This window comes from Manis javanica, chromosome 7, assembly GCF_040802235.1.
Source record: "Manis javanica isolate MJ-LG chromosome 7, MJ_LKY, whole genome shotgun sequence".
In the NCBI taxonomy this organism is placed as follows: Eukaryota; Metazoa; Chordata; class Mammalia; order Pholidota; family Manidae; genus Manis; species Manis javanica.
The window spans coordinates 60,927,066-60,943,519 of record NC_133162.1 but is presented as its reverse complement, the minus strand read 5'-3'; the positions used below and the strand labels follow the sequence as shown (position 1 = coordinate 60,943,519).

Sequence of the window (16,454 nt, the reverse complement as noted above, 5' to 3'; positions counted from 1 at the left end):
ATTTAAACTTTTACTAATTTACCGAACTAGGGCTTGACATTTTTTAATTCAGTGCACTTTCCTTTAGTGACAATACTCTATTATTCTCTTGTTCCTCCTCTGGTTTGTCATTCTGTTGAATTTTCTGTGTGATTTGTCTTCTTACTTTCCAAATTATCTGGGGACACTGATCATTAACCCTCATTAGTGTATAGATTCCTGTGAGGATCTGATGAAAGCTACAACTTATTTTTCTGGAAACTGCACAAATATAGCACATATGCAGCTACTATCTGACAGATGATTTATATATTTTTTCTCAATATCTACTACAAATGTTATTCCTACAATATAAAGACCCAAAATAAAACAAAACATCTTACTTACGCAATAGGTCTTAGTTTAGATTTACTTAGTTATGATTCACAAATCTTTATCTCTACTTGGACCTTTCAAGATCAAAGAACAATTCCATGCTGGGTTGCCACAGCTGAATACCTCACAGATATTGGAAATCATCAAATTCTCCCCAGACTGCAAATCTTCTCCAAAGTGCTCATCTCTAATTTATTTTCTCAGTAAGATCTAAGGCTATATCCTGAGGCAGAAGATCAAAGTTGATCCAAACAATGTATAGAATGTCAACATCTTGTTTTCCCTTACCCTCTGCAACCACTCATCCTTTCCTATTTAGTTATCCACTGAACTGTCCTTCCTAAATACACTCTTTCTTTGGCCATTTTCATTCAGTTCGAGACTTTGATCTTGCATCTCTTTTCAGCTCACCTTTTCCAAGAATTCTCATACCAGCTGTGGGAATGAAGTCTTAAAGTGGCAAATCTGAATGCACTTCTGTTGCCTTAGGCCGCTCACTGGTTCCTTACTGCCTGCCATTCCTCTTAAAAGTGACGGTGTCTTTCAGGATCCATCCCCTACTTTACTCTTCAGTTTCACCTCCCTCTGCTTTGTCCTTTCTTATTTTAAGCTTGTTATACAGCATTCCTTATAATTAAGGTAGTGGCAATTAAAGAAAATAAGGTCTACTAAATTAAACAAAAATTAAGTGATAATAGAAACTGTTGACCAAATAAATTCAAAATGCTCTTGGTAGACAAGTGTACATATTTCTGATTAGTCTAAGGTTACAACATAAATATTGCTATAATACAATGGCATCAAATTTTATTTAACATATTTTTGTTTATGGAATATTATTAGATTGTCATTTTTATAGGTCAAAAATAGATGAACATTGGCAATTTTATTGAGTTCAACTTTTTAATTACTTCTGAACAATATCTAACTCAATTAGAAACTTGGAAAAATACAATTCAGGAGCTATATATATATTCTAAAGTAAATGTATCAAGTCTGATACATATTCTCTACAGCTATTTGATATCTTCTTAACATATCTCAAATGGAGTGGTAACAGGGGTGCAGCAGATGTTTTCAGCAAAGAGCCATATTTCATGTATTTCAACTTTTCAATTCTACTGCAGCATATCAACAATACATGATGAATGGACATGGCCGTGTTGCAAACATTCTATTTACAGACACTGAGATTTCATGTGTTGTATGAAAACAGGCAGGGGAAGGCCAAATTTTACTTGTGGAACATAGTTTACCTAAAAATGTATATCTCAAAAGGCTACCCTACCATTATTTAACACTGATCTGGAGTGAAAAAGCAGATCTTTTGAACTTAAAGCCTCTACTTTAACAAAATATTTTACATTAAAACACAATCCTTAGGAATTTGTATATCCATTAGGCAAAATATCACCCCTTATGAAAGTTCCAAAAAATCATAAAAATTTTAAAAATCATATAATTCCAGAACTCTAACTCAACCACTGTTGTTCCAACATGATGCAATTCCCTACACATACAACTATTTATATTTTAGGAGTAATATCCAAAGCAAAGTTGTTACTAATTTTTAAATTTATTGAAAGTTAGGCCCGTGCCCCTGTGGTATTTATTGGAATAAAAAATAGTAAATCAAAGATTTATCGCAATTCTGTAAGCAATTATTTAAGAAACCATAAAAGACTAAATAATTAAAAGACATGTTTCAAGAAATGAATACAGGACTAAATCATTAAAAATAAATATGGTAAGAAAATAATAAACTAAGAGAATACACTTTACTTAGTATTATAATTTTTTTAAACTACATTGAGTCTATTTTTGATATTTGATCCTAAGTAAATAACCTAAAATAAAGTCATAAAATAATAAAGCACAGTTAGTCTAAATGACATATAGAATAGTGAAATATAAAGGAAGATACATTTTCTAGAAAACATAGGCAATATCTGAACTAAGTCTTTTTCTTTCTGAAGCTAAAGCAAGAAATAATTAGATTACAAATAAAAGGATAGAAAATATCACTCCAATAAAGCATACCCTATATAATACAATGAAATTGTGTACTACTTTTAAACTATTAAGAATTACAAAACATATTGCAGTAAGCATATTTTTCAAAGTAAAAGAAAATGTAAAGCTATATAAACTATAGATTATAGATACAAATTAACTCAAAATTTGAACTCTCCCTCTTTTTCTCTCCTCCTCTATCAGTCCTCCCTCCCTCCCTCCCTCCTTCCCTCTGTCTCTCCCTCTCTCCCTCCCTCCTTCCTTCCCTCCCTCCCTCCCTTCCTCCCTTCCTGATTGAAAATCAACTACCTGTCAAGAGAAATGCAAGGACACATTCTTCCAGAAAGTACCAACAAATTATGGCCAGTAAATCACATCACATCACAGCAGCAAAGTATATTAAAAGTGATATTCAAGGTGATAAAAGGAACAAATTAATATTGAGTAAAAAATTGCCCCATCTGTGGAGAGATCATTAAAGACAAGGACAACAATAACCTCCGAATTACCTTGATGTTAATTCTTCCAGGCCAAAGAAAACATTATGTCTGCCTTGGCTTCCCCTTGTTTACTTTTATTATGGCGAAAGGAAATTTTGGGGATGTGATATATGTGTTATTAAAGAAAATATTTATCCTCCAAAAACTGCTTAAAGGAATGATCAGCAACAATTATACTGTGCAATTTGTTCTTCAAACCAACCAGACTAATTACTTAATGAGATAGTTGTCCTAAATTAATTGAGAGTCTCTAATTACCCAGACAGAGATAAGCCCTGGCAATGTCTTTTATCTTCATCACAAACTAGGAATTACAAACCCCGTTATAATCCTCACCCAGCATTTAGATATAGGCATTAATGTTTTGGTGAATTCTTGAAACACTTAATAGAAGCACACGTCTACAAAGAATGTAAGAGAATGGCATTCAATGCATTTATAAAAGCACTGGCTGTGATTATGATATAATGCCGTAATTATAAATCCTGATATTTATTTTTAAAATCAGTTACATAAAAGTGGTTAGCATAACAGGATGTCTATTATTAAGCAGTGAAGAGATGATTGAACCAAGGACTTGGGTTTTATTCTCAGCCTCATAGCTAGTTTATTGTGCAACATAGTTGATTCATGCTCCAAGTCTCAGTTTTCTCATAGTGACTAAGTATAGTGACTGATCAGGACTTTAATTTTGGAAACTTATTTTATAAATCTGTGATAATGACTTCATACTTACCTTTGGATTTAAAGAAGTGTAAAATATTTTGACACCAATGATCTATTAAATCCTGAATGATTTTTTTGGAAAATATTTAGATTCTTCTAGTCTTAACTGCATTAACTGCATGTCTTATGCTAAAAGGAGAAATAGCATGGAGAATATCTTGCAATCTTGCACAGAGTAAAATATATTTCACTTTATTTTACAGGCAGCATTGTACTTGAAGAAGACAGGAAAATATACATATATATTCCTATCAAATAAATGATGAGACAAATAGCTAAATTTCACTTTTTTTCTTGTGATTATATTTTATGGTTTAAGTAACATTTTTACTATTTTTGAGAAAATAGATATAGAGCAAAATAGAACAAAATCAAAGGGGTACATATGATCATCAATTTTACACATTCTATACAATCAAACCATAGAGATACGGCCAAAGTATCTGTGGGATAGGAATGCCTCAGTTGACTATAGGGAAATGAGAGAAAAACAAAAGAAATCTGGGCTGCTCCAAATAATGTTTAAGATAAAATGTTTAACTTTTCTATAAATTTTACACTGTAATTGACATTTACATTTATGCTATAGGAGTTTAGAGTCTAGAGAAACTGACGACAAATGTGAAAAGTCAGGGAGGAATACAGAAATAGGAAATGGAAACTAGTTTTGAGTTAAACTTTAAAAAATGAAAACAAATTGGAGACTTGCAAGGTAAAGAGGGTCCCATTCTAAGAAAATAAACATTGCGAGCAAAGCCCCAGAAATGGAAATATTTGTGAGACGAGGAAATTAATCTGAACAGAGTGAGGAGTTATCAGAGAGAATTTAAAGTTAAGAATACATTGACAAAAAGTTAGATTATAGAAGGCCCTGAAAGTCAGCCAAGGGAGATGACGCTTTTCCTAACAATAATGAAAAATTATGAAATTTTTGAATAGGGCAGTGACATGATTAAAATACTTTTTGAAAAGGTTATTTTTCAGCAAGGAGCTGAAAAGATAAGAAGGGTAGTGGAAGTAGAAAAGTCACATAGGATGCTTTGAAATTCAGATTGATCATTGTGCATTTCTTTACAAAATATGAACTAAAGAGCTGTGAATCCAGGAAGAGTTAAATATAGTACAGAAATGGATTTCACAATTAGATCTGTTGCCTAAGAGACTTCACCTATAAGTTTATACCCAAATGAATTTAGCATTCAAAGAAACAAAGCTAAATCTCATCCAAAGAGGATGTTTCAGATGCTCAAACAATTATCATGCAACATGATTAATTAGCATGTTTTTCTTTTTTTTTAGTAGAGACCTCTAAAATAAAGGTAGCTCAACAAAGTTAAGCCTTGACTGACAGTAACCAGTTCTATTAAATTTAAAAGAGAAATTTTTTTAAATAATAAAATCTGAGAAGTCTCAGATTATGAGAAACATTGTTTCTTCAGACTTTTTATGAATAGAAGAATGCTGAGATAATAAGATGCATTTTAAATCATTTTGAAAAGCAAATATATAAAGGTTAAAGGCCCAATGCTGTGTTTCACATTCAAATTACATTAATTTCACATGATAAAGCAGGTATGTATTTTTTAAGATAAAAAAGCTTATTGTGGATATAACTGATCTTCTGAAATATGGATTATTAAAAATGTGGTTCATTTTTTTGTGTGTCCAAGGTATGTATAATAGGCGATGATAGAGACACATTAGAAATACTTCCTAACTTATTGGAATAACAAAATATTAATACAGTAAGCAGTGTTTAAAAAAATAGCACAAACAGGGTTTTGGCTTCTGCATTTTGACTCCCAGGGAAAATGAAATAAAGCAAACCCACAAATTGCAAAACAGGACGTTCTAATAAAAGCAATAATAGCCCTTTAAATTTCTTGTTAGAATTTGACCAGCATTTTCTCTTAAAAATTTAGTTTTTGATTTATATTTAAATATTTTGAATATGCCAGAACTTGATCTTACAATTGAGAAAATAACTTTAAATGAATAGAATCTCGAATAGATACTTTCTTCCAGCATTTAATTATGCTACCACCACATATAGCTCAGAGATTTAAATAAATTGAGTTCAACACCTCTTAATGAGAATAAACAGCTCCTGTGAGCCTCAGTAAGCATATATTTAGATTCAAGCATTAATTTGTCCAAGATAACAAAACATACCAATAATTTGGTCATTATTATAGATAAGCCAAAATTTTCCTGAAGCAAAGCGAATTCCTGAAATCATACTGGAAGTCACCCAGAACTTACTTCTTCTAAAGCTCTGCTCCTTAACATGTTTTCTTGATATTTCTAAAGAGTTAAGCCAGTTATTGTTAGGGAATCATTTCAAAGCATTGATAGTTTAGACTGAGTTACATGTATCAATAAAAAACACCCAAAGAGAATAGAAAGACACTGACCTCATTCACTGTGGCATAGTAGCTCTCGTGCCTGAATGAGGGTGAGTTGTCATTTCTGTCTCTCACCACGATCCGGACTTCATGGTAGATAACAGTGCCCACCTTTTTGTTGATGCACTGGACTTGCACCACGATGGAGTGTATGTTCATTGGTGGCTAAAATACAGAAATTACATCTTTAAAAAAAAAATTGAAACTGAAGCTTTTCATTATTGTCAAAGCACTGGTTTGTTTCTTAAAATTTTTCTCATGCATGTTTATTTTTAAATGAGAATAGCTTACAAAAACATGATCTGTTGCGCTGTTTCGAGGATAAGAGAAGGCAACCATGATTACTTCATTTGTTGACCTTTGTGCCTCAAAATTTAGGGTCTCAGGGAGCATTATGTTTACAATTAGAGGACTGGTTATGAATACGGTCCTGAAATTAATTCTGAGATTGATGGAATGAAGCACCTTTTGCCCTCTGAAGCAAGGATATGAATTTCTAATGTATAAAAAGCAATGAGTTAGTGATAAAATCCTTGGGGAAAAGAGACTGCGTAACGTTTGTACTCATTTGTATTTTTGCCAAAATAGTATATGTTCATCATATCTGATAAAAAGTAAAATACAATCAAAAGAAAAGAATCCATTCATAATCCGACCACATTTATTAAATATATTCAAATGCTTATTTTGTTGATCTTTTCCTCTCTCCAAATATACACATATTACAAACATACACACACACACACACACACACACACACGCACACACACACACAGAACATCATCCCATGTCTGTAAATCTAGCTTTATTATAGCATTTTGGTGTATACTACTGTGAAGCTTTGTGGTGTAACAGTATTCCATTATAAGTCTATAGCTTAATTTATCTATGTAAAAAATTATAATGAGAAGTTTTTTGTTGTCAGTTTTTGTGTTTGTAATAATACTACAATAAATACACTATAACTTTGCACTAACTTGCCTAATTTTTTAATTATAAATTCCTTGAAATCTGATAAATTCCTGAAAGGCATCATCAAAGGGACATAGATTTACTCAGGTCTCATGGCTAACAGCTTACGGAACTGGGATACACACCCATCTCTCTTTGACTCTAGAGTCAAAGTGTTTAACACTACAACTCATTTCTTTGTGATTCTAAAATCTGTCCAAGCTCATGAAATTTTCCATGTCATTTTAGCAGAATGACTTATTCTGATCAACCCATTTAAAATAAAAATACCATGCCTCCCGCCTGCTCTCTTCCTTTATTTCTCCCCTCCTGTTTTTTTTATAGTTACTCTCATGTACCACTTGGCATGTTACACATTTTATATATTTGTTTTAGTTTGTCTCCCTTCACTAGCCTGAAAGGTCCATAAGACCCGGAGTTATGTCTTGCTCCTGATTAACGCTCTCTTACTCCGTGATCAGCACAGTGCCTAGGTTAACTGCTTGGCTTCCAGTCTCAGTTCTGTAACCTACTAACTTTATGAACTAGAGGCAAAATCTCTCTGTGCTCAGTTTGTTCCCATAAAAGTGGAGATGATGATACTAAACACTGATATGATAGAATCATAATCATTACATGATTACTGTATGCTAGGCACATATTAACACATAATAGATATAAACTTTTGTTTACTTAAAGTTAAATGTTTTTAAGAAGTGAAATCCATGGAATATATAACATACAAACTGATAATCTTGGATTATAAAATAAATTACTGAATATTTACATTAAAACCTATTTAAAGTTAGAGCAATGACTATAGGAAGCTAGAATAGATTTATTAAAAATATCACATGCTGCATTTCTAAGTAAGAAGAATGTTCTAGAAACTATATCTAAAATTAAGGGAACAATGTTTAATCTCAAGGTATTGTTATAGCCAATAAAGAAAAACGCAGTTGAATTGATTTTTACCTTGACAAATAATTGTATCTGGAAGAATAAAATGAAGCATCATTAACATAAGGAGGAAGGTATCTATGAAGTCCTATATAGCTCTATGTTCTAATATCTGCCCTATTCCATTTTCAACTACTGACATAAATGAAGGCATTAAAGTCATGTATATAAACTCTCTTAATGTCACAAAGCTCGGAAGGATATATAATGTTTAATGACAAAAGGAAAGGCTCAAAATCATTTTAATAACTCAGAATAATAGGTTACAAATGATTTACATTGAAATTAATAAATTAAATTCACCTTATTTGTATTAGGAAAAAAAGTTAATTACTCAAATCTAATAAATGGCTACAAACAGTAATGTAAAAACATAATTGTGAAATTTTATGAGTAAAAGGTGAGTCTACATGTGAACAGTGTAAAGGGGCTGCTGGAACACTAATTCAAACTTCATATTCATTAATGTTATTAGATGCAGAGATAGGTAGATTATAATAAACACCATTTTATGGGGGAATAGGATGTGAAGTCTGAAAATTGGGAATTTGTTATTAAATTTGAGGATGTTTAAGCTGAAAACACAGTATTTGTCAGATATCTGAATGGTTGCTGAGAAAAGATCTATTAGTTTATTCCTTGTAGTCCCAGAGAGTAGAACAATGAATAAAAAGTATAACAAAGTGTATGTTTTCAACGTAAGTAGAGGTTTTCTATTAATTCAAAGTGGCACAAAATAGAATGGACTATCCTACAAAGCAAACCCCATCACAGAAAAATCTACAAAGGCTAAAAGAGCATCTGAGAAGGCTGTATCTTAGAAGTTTTCTGGAAATAATTTCAATTAGATGACTTCCATCTTTACCACTAGTTTTAAACTGTTTACTTTAATAGACTTTTTAAGGGAAGTCCTGCATATTTCAATTGAAAAGTAAAAAACAGAATAAATGCTTGTAGAATTAGCTTTTGGGACATCTCTTAGAGAAGACAATCATGTGAATTATGCTCTTCTAAAGTTATTTATCTTCTAAATAGTTCAGGAGAGACCTATAAAACCATTCTATCTCAACTTCTAATTTTATATTGAGTGGTAGCACGGGACAGAAAGGTAACAGCCTTTGCAAGAGGGGATCACTGCTTACTGTGCTAAGTGCCCATAACCTAGATATAACCAGGTCACCCCAAACTCTGGTCACTCTCAACTTTAGCTCTCTATGCAACTGCTAGTAGCATGGTAGTACTTAGCTTGCAATAAATTTCAACCATAATGATCACATTGAAGACAAGAATTCCCTTTGGCTGATACATAGCACACATTGTAATCTTACCTTGGAATAGATTCTCTTTTGCTGTATAAGAAGGTCATAAATACATCAAGTACATTTGTAAGTCTATTAGTGTGAGTTTAGGGATTTCAAAATGCCTAGGAATATGCTAGGGAAATTTTGGGTTATCTTTCATAACTGGTGGCAAAGATAAATCATGGCAATTTTATCTTCCCTAATTCTTTTAAATTGTGTCATTTATAAAACAGAAGAAAAAAAGCCGTGCATAAATTGCTTTGGGGTAATTATTTAAAAGAACAAGCATTCTGTATATACCTAGATGTGCTATTTTCCTAAATTAAAAATGAAAGTTTAACATAATGTTCTGAATGCATATTTGTATATTTATATGTTAGTGTATATGTGTGTATAGGTTTGATATGTGCATAGTTTAAGAATGATACATACTAACAGTTTATGGAGGTTATCTTTGAAAAGTGGGCTTCAAAGTAGAAAGTAAAGACAATTTTCAAACAAATATGTACTAATTTGGTAATTTGGAAAGAGACAAAAATACAAACTTTTGAATGACCTTTTTAAACAATCACCAAGGATTCAACATGCAAAGTTAAGTTTTTATAAGGAATTTACTAATGTGAACAGTGCCTATTATAGCACATATCTTCAATCTAAGGAGAATTGAGTTTTTTCCTAGAAAACATGTTATTGGAAGGCTTACTGATTTAGGGGGAAAGAAATTTTCAGAAAACCTGTAAAGAAACTGACTCTATTTTTCATTAAGCAATGTTTGTTCAATCCTCACAGGAATAAAAAGTTTTTGTCATGATTTTTCTTCTTACATTCTTATTACCTTTACAAAATGAAAAATCTTCATTATTTCACAAATAAACTGGAAAGCAGTGAAAAGAAAAAAAAAGACATAGTGTGTTGTAGAAATGATCTTTAAATAATGAAACAAACTTAAGGAAATGGCTAGCCAGAGTTATGACTGTCCTTCCTAAACTCAACTTTTATAATAAATGGTATATTTATAGAAGTAGCCTAAAGAAGAAAGTATCAATTTGGAAATATAATTAGGCATATGAAATATTTAGGTAAATTTGCAGATTTTTCATTATTAGTTATTAAGAACATTAAGCTTATTTAATTGTACTTATGTGCAAAGTTCAGTATGGATTGAGGTTAATACAATGTAGTCCTTACGCACTAAGCAAACCCTATAAAACTGATATGGGATGAACACAAGTAAAAATAATGCAAGTCAAAAAACAGTTTTGAAGGTTTTGGAGTTTACAGCAAGAAATTACATACCAGTGTTGTCATTCGAAAATATTTTATGAAGAGAGAAGCATTTAAAATATGTCCTAGTAATAGATAATAGTCAACTTTTTGCAAAGGATGAACGCAATTTCAAAGAATAGGCTAAGAAGAGCAGTAGGGGCTGCTCTCTCTCTCTCTGTCTGTCTCTCTGTCTCTCCTTCCCCCTGTCCCTCTGCTCCCTCTCTCTCTTTTTCTGTCTCTCTGTCTCTTTGTCACTCTCTCTCTCTACCCCTCTGGAGCAGCCACTTTCTCTTTCAGATAATAAAATCTCTTGCGTGGGAAAAAAAAAAAAGAGCATTAGGGAAGGTCTCATAAGAAAAAAACAAATAATTTGTTTCAGGAAGTGCAATTGCTTCAGTTTTCCTAGATTAGAGTCTATGTTTCTAATAAAAGGAAGTGAGTTAGAGCATAGCTAGGAAACCTCAAGGGCCAAATAAACCAGCTGAAACGAAAAGTCATCTGCTGACAAGGTCAGAACTGCTTTGGAGCACTGATCACAGAACAGGTTGAATTGTGAACTATGGTAAAGAGGACTGTTAGGATATAGTCACAAAGTCCAAGGGAGAACTAATACTGCTTGTACTGGAGTTATGCTGATGGATGCAAATGAAAGACACACTGTGGAGATAAAAGTAGGAAGCTTAGTAATTAAATGGATATGGCTTGAAAAGAGGACTCAAAGTTCTTTGTACAGCTACCAACTACCAATTAAAGTCTGAAAGAAGAGAAATTAAGATGTTAGGGATTGTCATGAACGCAAATTTCTATTCAAAGCTTTTAAAAGTTCATGTTCTTAGGGTTTTGAAATAAGTAGAACAGGACTGTGCCAGAATCATATTTTTCTTTCTATTATTTTAGTTATTGATGTTATGACCATTACTATCCCATGCCCAATAGTGCGAATTATCAACAGCTCATACAATGGGTTTATATAATATTATAGACTATCATATAGAAACTTTCTATTAAATATAAATATTTGGGGCTTGGAAATTTTTATTTTTTATTTCTGCCCTCAGAAATTTTCATGAAGATCATTAGTGTATTAGCTTATGTGTTTTTACATTTAATCATAAAAATATGCACTATATATTAAATTTTCTTTTAGTTTTATGCATTCATAGTTGTTCAAATGTTTCCATTAAGAGACAGTATATGGCCTCAATGAACAAAATGAAGGAAAGATGATTTGGAATGCCTTCTATAGAGAATATACACTTTCTTCTAACTGCTAAAATTGAAAACAGATCTGTCACATGACCTTCCCCCTCTCTAATTGACTCACTTCCCCCTCTCTAATTGACTCAAGTCAGTGAGTACTTAGATGCTCTCTCTCATTAATTAGGAGAACAAAACAAAACAAAACAAAATACAATGACTATTGTTAGTCTGTAGTAGGCATTACATTGAAAGCTTAGAGGAACCAGGGGTGGAGTGAACATCAATAAGAGTCAAAGTCAAGTGCAAACCAAAGAAATAGAGGAGCAAAATTATAAATGTATGGAAGAATTTGACCTATAGAGAAGAAGAAAAATAAAGCAAGCCCATGCATAAAAAAACTATAAATTTGTGGTCATGTGGTACAAGAACAAATTGTTTCCTCTGTCCCTAGTGAATTTATAATTTTACTAAAATCAAATGATTCCTTTCTATGGTATTGATATTTTTAATAATCTCTACTCTTTGACTTTAGCTTATTTGACTTTAGCATTTTTGTACCTTCCTTATAAGCCAAAGAACTGTGGTCAAAATCAGAATATTCTTATGAATTTTCTGATTATTTGTATCCCTCCAAAATTCCTGTGTTCAAATTCTAATGACGAATACACCTTTCACTGTCTCAAAAAATGTTTCAAAGTAGCAAATATTCAAATTATATACGCATGATATACAAAGTATCCTGCTTCAAAAGGGCAAAAATGCCTTTATTATACTTTATAAAATTTTTTTTGGAAGATGAACGTGGGAGGCAAAACTTCAAATACTTGCTGAGTTTCATCATCTATTTCTTATTTTTCTTCAACAACACAAATCTGAAAGTTGATTATTAGGTCATGAGGGCAGAGCACTCATGTATAGGATTAATTGTCCTTATAAAAAATGTCTGAGAGAACACTCTTGTCCCTTTCCACATGGGAAGAAACAAGGAGAGGTCTAGAATCAGGAAAAGGGCCCCGCCTTGGCCATGCTGGCATCCTGATCTCATTCTTGCCACCTCCAGAACTGTGAGAAAAAGATTTCTGTTGTTTATTAGCCACCCAGTCTGTGGTATTTTGTTATATAGCACAAGTTGACTAAGACACTTAGAAAATTATCATTTTACTGATACAATGACTCAGTGGAAGAAATTTAACTAAGAAAAAATTTCCATGGTAATTTTCTCCTCAGAAAGACTCAATAAATTATAGCTAATGACCATAACATGGAGCTTTGACAATTGTTAGCAGGAGGAAACCCTGTTTGTTGGCTCTGTTTTGCGATTTACAGCATTCACATTTTTTATTATTATTCATTATATTCATAAAGTGAACAACTCAAAGAAGTTTGGCAACACTAAAAAATTACATTTCAGGAAACCAAAAGAAAGTGGAGGTAGCTATACGTATATCAGAAAAAAAATACATTTTAGATAGATAGATCATATGTTAGTGCATATAACAACTCAATAAATTTAAGAAGACTGAAATCATAAAGCATCTTATATGATCACACTGTATGATACTAGATATCAATTACAAGAAGAAAACTGGAAAATTCACAAACATGTAGATTAAGTGACATACTACTAAACAATCAATGGGTCAAAGACAAAGTGAAGAGAGAAATAAAAAAGTTTCCTTGAGACAAATGAAAATGGAAATTCACATACCAAAACTTATAAGATTCAGTAAAAGCAGTTAATATAAGGAAATCAGTGGAAGGAAGTATAGTTAGCAGAAGTTAGTAGAAGGAAGGAAATAACAAATATCAGAGCAGAAATAAATGAAATAGAGGTTAAGAAGACAGTAGAAATAATCAATGTAACTAAGAGTTGACTTTTTGAAAAGATGAACAAAATGGACAACCTGTATCTAGACACACCAAGAAAGAAAGGGAGAGAACACAAATAATATCAAAAATTAAAGAGGAGATATTACAACTGATATCACAGAAATACAAAGGATTACAAGTGACGACTATAAGCAATCATAATGCAATAAATTTGATAACCTAGAAAAAAAAAAGAAAAATTCTTAGAAATGGATAACCCACCAGGACTGAATCATGAAGAAATAGAAAATCTGAACTGACTAAGTACTAGCAAGGAGATTGAGTCAGTAATGAAAAACCTCCCAACAAATAAAAGTCCAGGACAGAGAGTTTCACTAGTGAATTCTACCAAACAATCAAAGAATGAATGCCAATTATTCTTGAACTCTTCCACAAAGTTGAAAGAGGAGGGAATCCTTTTATCCTGATGTTAAACCCAGAAAAACCACAAAAGAAGCAAATCACAGGCCAATATCCCTGATATACACAGATGTAAATATCCTCAAGAAAACATTAGCAAACCAAAAATTCAACAATACTTTAAAAGGATCATACTCTGTGATCAAGTGGAATTTATTCCAGGGATGCAAGGATGGTTCAAGATCCACAAACAATCAATGTGATGCACATATTAATAAAATGAAGGATAAAAATCATATCATTTAAGTAAATACAAAAAAAGCATTTGACAAAATTCATAATCTATTTATGATTATGATTAAAAACAGACAACAAAGTGGGTATAGAGGGAATGCACCTCAACATAATAAAGTTTATATATGACAAGCACCTAGCGAACATCATAGTCAATGGTGAAAAACTGAGAACTTCTCCTTTAAGATCAAGAACAAGACAAGGCAGCCACTCTCACTATTGGATGTCCTAGCCAGAGTAATTAGACAAGAAAAAGAAATAAAAGGCATACAAATTGGAAAATAGAAGAAGTTAAAACTGTCACTATTTACAGATCACAATGATCCTATATATAGAAAACCCTAGAGACTCCAGCAAAAAAGAAAAACCTGTTAGAACTAATAAACAAATTCAGTAAAGTTGCAGGATACAGAATAAATATACAAAAAACTTGCATTTCTATACATGAATACAGAACTATCAGACAGAAAAATTAAGATAACATTTACAATAGCATCAAAAAAAGAAAATACCTAGAAATAAATTTAACCAAGGAGGTGAAAGACCTATACACTGAAAACTACATGACATTAATTAAATAAATGGAAGAAGAGAAAAATGGAAATACATTCCATGTTCATGGATTGGAAGAATTAATATTGTTAAAATTTCCATACAGCGCAAAGCAATCAACAGATTCAAATGCAATCCCTATCAAAATTACAATAACATTTTTCACAGAAATACAATGGACAATCCTAAAACTTGTATGGTTATCAAAATGACCCTGAATAGTCAAAGTAATCTTGAGAAAGTAGAACATAGCTAGAGGTAAACAAGCTCCCTATTTCAAATGATATTACAAAGCTATAGTAATCAAAACAGTATGACATTGGCATTAAGAAAAGGACGCACATCAATGGAACAGGATAGAAAGCCAAAATTCCACTTATGTGTATTTATATGAAATAAAGCAGTAATTCAATAGACCTATAAATACTGATAACAAACTGCTGGCTACCATAGGGATGGGGGTTTGGGGATTGGGTGACATAGTTGAAAGGGATAGAGGTACAAACTTCAAATTATAAAATAAATTAGTCACAGGAATGGAAGTATAGCATAGACAATATAACCAATATTTCTCTAATATCTTGGTATAGTAACATGTCATAGCTACACTTATTGTGATGAGTCTTTAGTATTGTACATAACTATAGAATCACTATGTTGTATATTTGAATATTTATATCAACTATAAAAAATACAAAGTAAAAATTAAATTGTATTCCAATAAAAAACAAAATACAGTAAAAATTTAAAATAAAAACCCCACAGAATTTAGAAAATATAAACACATTTAAAAAACCCATTAATTCAAAAAGATAAATGCAACTTCATGCTCATTATAGAATTATTTACAATAGCCCATGGTATGAAAACAACCTGTGTTCATCAATGGGTGATAAATAAAATGCTGTGTGTGTGTGTGTGTGTGTGTGTGTGTGCGTGTGTATGTGTGTGTGTGTGTCTATACACACATACATAAACACAATGTAATATTATTTGGCCATAAAAAATATGACACCTTACCATTTGCAAAAATGTGGAAGTAACTTGAGGGCATTATGCTAAGTGAAAAAAATCAAATGGAGAAAAATGAATACTGTATGATCTCACTTATATGTGATATCTAAAAATGAAACAAAAGAAAACTTGAAAAACTAAATACATAGATACAGGGAACAGAAAGGTGGTTGACAGAGGTGAGGGGTATGGGTAGGTGAAATTGATGAAGAAGGTCAAAAGGTACAAACTTCCAGTTATAAAATAAATAAGTCATGTGATATAATATGAAACATGATGACTATAGTTAATGATACTGTATTGCATATTTGGAAGTTCAGTAAGTAAATCTAAAATGTTCTCACCATGTGAAAAAAAAATTTTGTAACCATGTATGATGATGAATGTTACCTAGTCTTCTTGTGATCAATTTGTAGTGATACAAATATTGAATCATTATGCTGTATACCTGAAACATAAAATAATAAATCAATTATACTTGAATTTAAAAAAATGCTATTCAGTTTTATATTTTAAAAGAAACTATAAATGTTTGGTATTAGTATATAATAACACAGTTATGCAACAATACTGTATATTTTGTCATTAGCTTTTGAGTAGAAACATATTTGAAATTAAATAAAACTGAAAAGCACTATAAATACAGGTATGTATACCTGTATTTATATTTGCAATATCATTAAGTTAAT

At 31.6% G+C, this 16,454-nt stretch overlaps 1 protein-coding gene across 4 annotated transcripts in view; it reads right to left on the bottom strand.

Annotated features, from left to right (window-relative positions):
• Nucleotides 1-16,454, bottom strand: part of PCDH15 (protocadherin related 15) — a 1,663,341-nt gene that overhangs the window by 482,193 nt on the left and 1,164,694 nt on the right. For all 4 annotated transcript variants that reach the window (XM_073241042.1, XM_073241040.1, XM_073241039.1 and 1 more), the window contains one exon: nucleotides 6,008-6,163. In XM_073241042.1, the coding sequence (XP_073097143.1) occupies nucleotides 6,008-6,163 (156 nt within the window). The remainder of the gene's footprint in view (nucleotides 1-6,007; nucleotides 6,164-16,454) is intronic.